This window comes from Rhinolophus ferrumequinum, chromosome 22, assembly GCF_004115265.2.
Source record: "Rhinolophus ferrumequinum isolate MPI-CBG mRhiFer1 chromosome 22, mRhiFer1_v1.p, whole genome shotgun sequence".
NCBI classification, from domain to species: domain Eukaryota; kingdom Metazoa; phylum Chordata; class Mammalia; order Chiroptera; family Rhinolophidae; genus Rhinolophus; species Rhinolophus ferrumequinum.
Genome location: NC_046305.1, coordinates 51,847,111 through 51,854,400, shown reverse-complemented (window position 1 = coordinate 51,854,400; position 7,290 = coordinate 51,847,111). Strand labels below are relative to the sequence as shown.

The 7,290-nt window shown below is 50.0% G+C and overlaps 1 protein-coding gene across 1 annotated transcript; it reads left to right on the top strand.

Annotated features, from left to right (window-relative positions):
- The first annotated feature begins 1,843 nt into the window (after positions 1 to 1,843).
- Positions 1,844 to 6,798, top strand: TCHH (trichohyalin). Its single transcript, XM_033093571.1, has 3 exons — positions 1,844 to 1,981; positions 2,667 to 3,625; positions 3,704 to 6,798. Exons 1-3 carry the CDS (start codon positions 1,844 to 1,846, stop codon positions 5,862 to 5,864), a joined length of 3,258 nt encoding a protein of 1,085 aa, XP_032949462.1. The 3' UTR covers positions 5,865 to 6,798.
- The last annotated feature ends 492 nt before the right edge of the window (positions 6,799 to 7,290 follow it).

Genomic DNA, 7,290 nt, shown 5'->3' with positions numbered 1-7,290 from the left:
GTGAAGAGGCCAGGTTTGTGAACTCCGTGCCAAATAGCTACGTGAGCAAATAGTGAGATAAACAAGCCATTTGTGGAGACAGAGGTGGAGCTGGGCTTGGTTAGGAATGAATCAGGCCATCCCACAGAGTAGGTGTCTCCTTCCCAAGTTGCTCTTCAGGGCACAATTAAAACCCCTATAAAAGGCCCAGCTCCTGGCTGTCCAGTACACTTGCCAGCGGTGTCAGCGAGCACTGGACTTCTCCTTCTGGTGAAGTGGGTAAGTCCCATTCAGTCGGATCATGGTCTGTGTGATTCTTCATTTTCCTGCTACTGTAGATACTGGCGGGTAGAGGGGCAACGAGGGTCTGTTGTGCCAGAAGACTTCAGTATCTCACGGGGATGTCTAACTCCCACTAACTCCAGGCCGTCTTATGGTTGGAGCCATCACTCGAAAGGAGACGTGGCTCTTCTAAAGGTCTGAATTCTGTCAGTTTGTTTGCAGGTCAGGGGTTGGAGCACGGGCATGTGTGACTCTGATGGAGTTCATCTTCCTAAAAACTGCCATCTCAAGAGTTAGACAACCCTTGGTTCTCTTTTTATTTTGGTTCTACCCAATATGAGCCATCTTCATGTAGCATCTGAGGCATTGGAGTTGAAGAAGCCAGCTAGATGAACCACTATACTCACCCAGCCAGGGAAGCTTTCCATGCGTTCTTTTAACATGGTTCTGCTTTTGGCTAAGTCCTGTTTTTTATGATGCCAAGATTCAGGCGGTTTATTTGAGTTTAACAAAAGCTAACCAGAAGACCAATATTATTCAAAGTTTTCCAGGTTCAGTTTCACCTATCGACTCTGGTAGCCAGTCCAGAAGCACCTCTCAGGAAGCTTTCAATAGCTGAATATGTCACATATCTGACTTAGGGCAGATAACAGTACTGTGTTTTCTGCATTGGTGTATCTGAATATCACAATGCCACCTTGGACTAGAAAGAAGCAGTGCCTGATCTTAGAACTGGTGACTTATGAGTTACACTCCTAGATCTCTTGTGGACTAGAATGTTGGGAAATAATCCACATCCGCTTTTTGTTGTTCTAGTTACCACTGACTGAATGTTTTGCTGCCACAATTAGATGTGCATGGCTGCAATCCACTTCCAGATACTCTCAGATCTTCCCTCACCTTTTGGCTTTCATCTGTCCTCTTTGTTCAACTTTAGAGGAAGATGTGATGAGTAGTAAAATATTAAATTTAAATTCCTGCATTCTTCTCTTCACTGTCTGGTCTGAAATATGCTAGGGAGCAGGAGGAGAGAAAAGGAAAACATATGGGTAATCCAGATGGGGTGGACAATCAAAAACTGGTTACAGTGGTCTGAATTCCCTGGCTTGAACTTTCTCAGGATCTTTCTTCCCCTTTCGAAGTACAATATTCAAAGATAAAGTGCTTTCTGTACACCTGAAGCTGAAGCTGAACAATAATGAATGTCAACTACAATTTTATATATGTATATATGTAGTTACAAGAAGTGAAGTACAGCATTAGGAATAGAGACGGTGGAAAGGTAATGGCTGTGTGCGATGTCAGAGGGGTAGCAGATGGGGGAGGGAGGTTATCACTGTGTGTGGGATATAAATGATAAATGTCTGTTACATTGTTTTGTACACCTGAAACTAATTAAAAAAAAGATAAAGTGCTTTGAAACCTCAGATTGAAAATAGCAACTGTTGTAAAGTCAAATTATTTAGGGATCTGCCTGAAACAGGGTGGCTGAAGGCTCACCAAGATCAGAAACAGAGTTTTGATTCTGGATCCTATTTGGTTGTTTTAGGTTTACTTGAACTTGAAGAAAGGAAAAAAAAAAATGTCTCCACTTCTGAGAAGCATCTTTGATATCACTGAAATTTTCAATCAATATGCCTCACATGATTGTGACGGGGCAGCATTATGCAAGAAAGACCTGAAGAACCTCCTTGAAAGGGAATTTGGAGCTGTCCTTCGGGTAAGAAAAAAGAAGAAAAGGATATTTCTCTACTGAGCTAGGGTTATGAAATTTCTTCTCAAGAGAGACCAGAGTAAGGAATGGTGACTTTATATTTGTAGTCTGAGTACTAAAGAAGTTGCTAGCAAGTATGTCAAGTACCTGATGGCAATGTCAGTATGAATGAACTGTTGGTGGAATGTTCCCACCAAAGATGTCAGATCAAACTAGACTTGGAAGGAACTTAAATTTACTTCCAAATTTCAATAATTAAAACCAGCCTGTTCACTAGTAAAATAGTGTTACCATACATGTTTCATTCTGTTTTCAAACATGGAATAAAAGTTAAATCAGGGGTCCTGGCTATTTCAGACAGAAATGGCTGCTGCAAACTTTCATAAATTTCCACAGCAGTTCTCTCTTGAGGATGAGTTCATTCCTATTCATCCAGCTAAAACGAACTTGTGTTCTTTTGATCAGCATTAAATCACAAGATGCAAAAATGCCCAATGAATGTATGCTACACAGTGATGTTGACATTTTACGTGGGGAGGAGATCTTTACGTGGGGAGGAAAACTAGGGTTTTTCTAAACGCTTGTAATGTCTTTTGAGTGTCAGCATATCATAAAAATATACATGTGTGTGAAAGTTTACTACCTGTAAATGGTACATCGTAAATTGTTTTTGTTTTCCTCTTTATCATAGAGACCACACGACCCTGAGACGGTGGATGTGATCCTGGAACTTCTGGATCGCGACGGTAACCGGCTCGTCGATTTCAACGAGTTCCTCCTGTTCGTTTTCAAGGTGGCTCAAGCTTGTTACTACGCTCTCGCCCAAGCCTCGGGGTCAGAGAAGGGAGCCAAGCGTGGTGGGGAAGGGAACCCGTTAGAAGATCGCTGGCAAGAAGAAGAGCAAAGGAGGTTGGAGCCCCGGGACCGGCAGCTGGAAGAAGAACGCAGGCGGAAGAGGCTGGAACAGGAGCGAGAGCTCGCTCAGGAAGAGGAGCAGAGGGAGAAGCAAGAGATGCGTGAGCGGCGGCGGCAAAGGCGAGAACCGGAAGCGCGCTTGGAGCAGGAAAAGCAGCTGCAGGGGCGCAAGGGGCGCGCGGCGGAGGAGTTTCCAGACCGAGAGCCGAGGCGAGAGAGGCAGGAGCTGCGGGAGCTCCAGCGCCTTGAGCAGGAACAGCGGGAGCGCCTGGAGGAGGAGGAGCTGCCCCGGCGAGAGCGCCAGGAGCTGAAGAAGGAGCGCCTGGAGGAGGAAGAGCAGCTGCAAAGGCGGAGGCGCGAGCAGGAGCGGCGCTTGGAGCTGGAGGAGAGGCGCCAAAAGGAGGAGAGGCGTCAGCTGGAGGAGAGGCGCCAACAGCTGCGGAGGCGCGAGCAGGAGCCACGCTTGGAACAGGAGCTGAGGCGCCAAAAGGAGGAGAGGCGTCAGCTGGAGGAGAGGCGCCAACAGCTGCGGAGGCGCGAGCAGGAGCCGCGCTTGGAACAGGAGCTGAGGCGCCAGCAGGAGGGGAGGCGCGAGCAGGAGCTGGCTGAGGAGGTGCAGCAGGAAGAAGCCCGGGAGCAGGACGAGAGCCGTACCCCAAGGTGGCAGCAGCAGCTAGAAAGCGAGGCCGACGCCCGTCAGAGGAAAGTCTACTCAAGGCCCCGCAGGCAGGAGCGGCAGAGGCGCCTCCAGGAGCAAGAGGAAGAGGAGGAGCGGCGACTGCGGGAGCAGGAGGAGGACGCCCAGAGGCCCAGCCGGTCCCTCCGGGAGGAGCGCGAGCGGCGGCTGCGTCAGGAAGAGGAAGAGCTGCGCCGCGACCTCAGGTGGCAGTGGCAGGTGGAGGAAGAGAGCGCGAGGCGCCGCCAGAGGCTGTTGGCCAGGCCTCCAGTGCGGGAGCAGAGGGACAGGCAGCAGAGGGCCGACAGGCGCCAGGAGCGGGAACAACTGCTCGGTGAGGAGGAGAAGGAGCGCCTCCAGGAGGATCGGGAGAGGGAACGACGCCAGGAGGAGCTGCGCCGCGACCAAAAATGGAAGTGGCAACTAGAGGAGGAAAGCCAGAGACGCCGCCACACACTGTACGCCAAGCCAGCGCAACGTGAGCAGCTGCGGGAGGAGGAAGAGCAGCTTCAGCGGGAGAAGAGGCGCCAGGAGCTGGACAGACAGTATCTGGAAGAAGAGCAGCTGCAGCAGGAAGAGGAGCAGCTGCAGCGGGAGGAAGAGCAGCTACAGAGGGAGAAGAGGCGCCAGGAACTGGAGAGACAGTATCGGGAGGAAGAGCAGCTGCAGAGAGAGGAACGTGAAAAGAGGAGGAGCCAGAACCGGGACAGACAGTATCGGGAGGAGGAGCAGCTGCAGCAGGAAGAGGAGCAGCTGCAGCGGGAGGAAGAGCAGCTACAGAGGGAGAAGAGGCGCCAGGAACTGGAGAGACAGTATCGGGAGGAAGAGCAGCTGCAGAGAGAGGAACGTGAAAAGAGGAGGAGCCAGAACCGGGACAGACAGTATCGGGAGGAGGAGCAGCTGCAGCAGGAAGAGGAGCAGCTGGAGCAGGAGAAAGAGCAGCTGCAGAGGGAGAAGAGGCGCCAGGAACTGGAGAGACAGTATCGGGAGGAAGAGCAGCTGCAAAGAGAGGAACGTGAAAAGAGGAGGAGCCAGAACCGGGACAGACAGTATCGGGAGGAGGAGCAGCTGCAGCAGGAAGAGGAGCGGCTGCAGCGGGAGAAGAGGCGCCTGGAACTGGACAGACAGTATCTGGAAGAAGAGCAGCTGCAGCAGGAAGAGGAGCAGCTGCAGCGGGAGGAAGAGCAGCTACAGAGGGAGAAGAGGCGCCAGGAACTGGAGAGACAGTATCGGGAAGAAGAGCAGCTGCAAAGAGAGGAACGTGAAAAGAGGAGGAGCCAGAAGCGGGACAGACAGTATCGGGAGGAGGAGCAGCTGGAGCAGGAGAAAGAGCGGCTGCAGCGTGAGGAGGAGCAGCTGCAGAGGGAAAGGAGGCTCCCGCAGCGAGACAGGCAGTATCGGGAGGAGGAGGATGTGCAGCGCCGGGACAGGAAGCTGCAATTCCGGGATGAGGATCAGCGCCGGGATCTGAAATGGCAGTGGCAATCAGAAAAAGACAATGAAGTTCGTGATTATTCCAAACGCAGAGAGAATGAAAAACTCCGACAATTGGAAGATTCCCAGGTGCGGGAGAGAGCATTCCAGCAGGATCGGCGGTCCCTGCAGGATGCACAGGAAGAGAGAGAGCTCGCGCAAGGGAGGAGGAGCAGGGAGCAGCGCGACAGGCAATTGGAACAGCTGCAGCGAGAGGAGCAAAGGGAAGACAACAGGCGAGCCAGGAAGTTCCGCGAGGAAGAGCAGCTGCTGGAAGAGGAAAGAGAGGAGAAAAGACGCCTCCAGGAAGACAGAAAGTTCCGCGAGGAGGTACAGCAGCTGCGCCGCCAGGAGCGCGAACAACAGCTTCGCCAGGAGCGCGACAGAAAGTTCCGCGACGAGGAACTGCTCCTCCAGGAAAGGGAAGGACAGCTGCGTCGCCAGGAGCGCGACACAAAGTTCCGCGACGAGGAACAGCAGCTGCAGCGGGCGGAGCAGGCGGAGCTGAGGCGCCGGCAGGAGCGAGACCAGCAGTACCGCGCCGAGGAGCAGTTTGCCCGGGAGGAGAAGCGGCGGCGTCAGGAGCAGGAACTTCGACAGGAAGAGCAGAGACGCCGCCAGGAGCGGGAAAGGGAATTCCGGGAAGAAGAGCAGCAACGCCGCCAGCAGGAGGAGGCGCAGAGACGCCGCCAACCCTGGGAGGAGAAAGACCAGGGCCGCCCGCAGGGTCTGGAGACTGGCAAGCGTCCGTTTGCCAGCGCCCCGGTGCGCTCCAGCCCTCTCTACGAGTACATCCAAGAGCAGAGATCCCAGTACCGCCCTTGAGAGATGCTGCCATATCCTGACACCCGCCAAAGCTTCAGCAAAGGAAAATGGGAAACACTGGCTACCAAATGACTCAAACGTTTCTGGTTGTGGGAAAACTCGCTGATGTTAGGATATGTCTTTCTTTTCCTCCAAAATTTTGCATGATGCTCATTTCCAGTACTTTGTACTCTGCCTTTTATTTTTCCTTAAGTAGTTCTTTACTGCAGGATGTCTTTTCTCTTTGGTGCAAATGTGGTGTGCATTTAAAAAAAAACAAATCATTTAATTTGGTTAAGGAGTTTTGTTTGGGAGACACGTTAATTTACTGCTTTCAAAGGGAACAAGAATAATTGGAGCAGGTGAGATTCAAAAGAATCTGGTCTGATTTTTTTAATGGTTGATCCATCTTGTGGGGAGTTTAGATATTTTTAATGTTCAAGTTGGTATTTCTTCTTGGGCCTAAATTACATTAATATTTACCTTCAAATAGACTCTCACCTTGTGTGGCGTAATTAGTGCAGATTCCACAAGGGGACTGAATTTTTACAATAATTCCTGAATAGTGCAGGGGCACTGACTTCTACAGAGAAAAACTCCCTGTGAAATCAGCCCATAACTGGAAGAAATACCAGTTAAAAATAAGATTTAGCTTGAAGACTTAGAATTTGAATTAGATCTCGTAAAGCAAAAGTAAGGTGTTTCTCAAACAACTCCAGAGCTCAATTTTTTAAACTGTCTACTGTAGTGTATAGTGCTCAGTTCTCTTCCCCCAATCTTTGAGGAGTATTAACTACCTTTGCTAATTTTAGCTGAGAGGGAACCTACTCAGGATCCTGTGAACATCTGTCTTGCTCTAGGGCCAATGAGAGATCACAGAGAGCGTTTTGGGGGAGGGAAAGGGAAAAATTTGTGAAGAGAGGGGCAAGTTCCTACAGGCCCTTGACAAAACCCATCGGCCCACAATCCTTTGAGGCCTATTGATACTACCTTTGACACATTCTTGTTGAAATCATTGGACTGTATAAAAAAATCATAATAAATGATTGGGAAACAATTATTTTTGTCTGTCTTAACTTTGCACCAAATCATAACTCAAGAGCTAATGGTCTGGGAACTGACAAAAGTTCCCAATCACTTAAGGGTATTTGGTTACTATTATCTATGTCTAAATATGGAAAAAAAAAAAAAAAACACCTGTTTTCCCCAACCATTTTTTCCCTGTTTGGATGAACCCTCTATTGTTTGCAAGAGAATCTAAGGATTCTCTTTCTAAGTGTTTTTATTCTTGACCCCTCAGCTTTCTGTGCCCTTTCTCACAGGACTCACAGTCATGACAAATAATGGTGCTCCCAGCGTTTGTTAATATTTCCTTCCAAGAATACAGTGGCTTCTGTCTCTGATGTCTGATGCGCCGATAGTAGAAAATGGCCTGAAAATTCAGCTC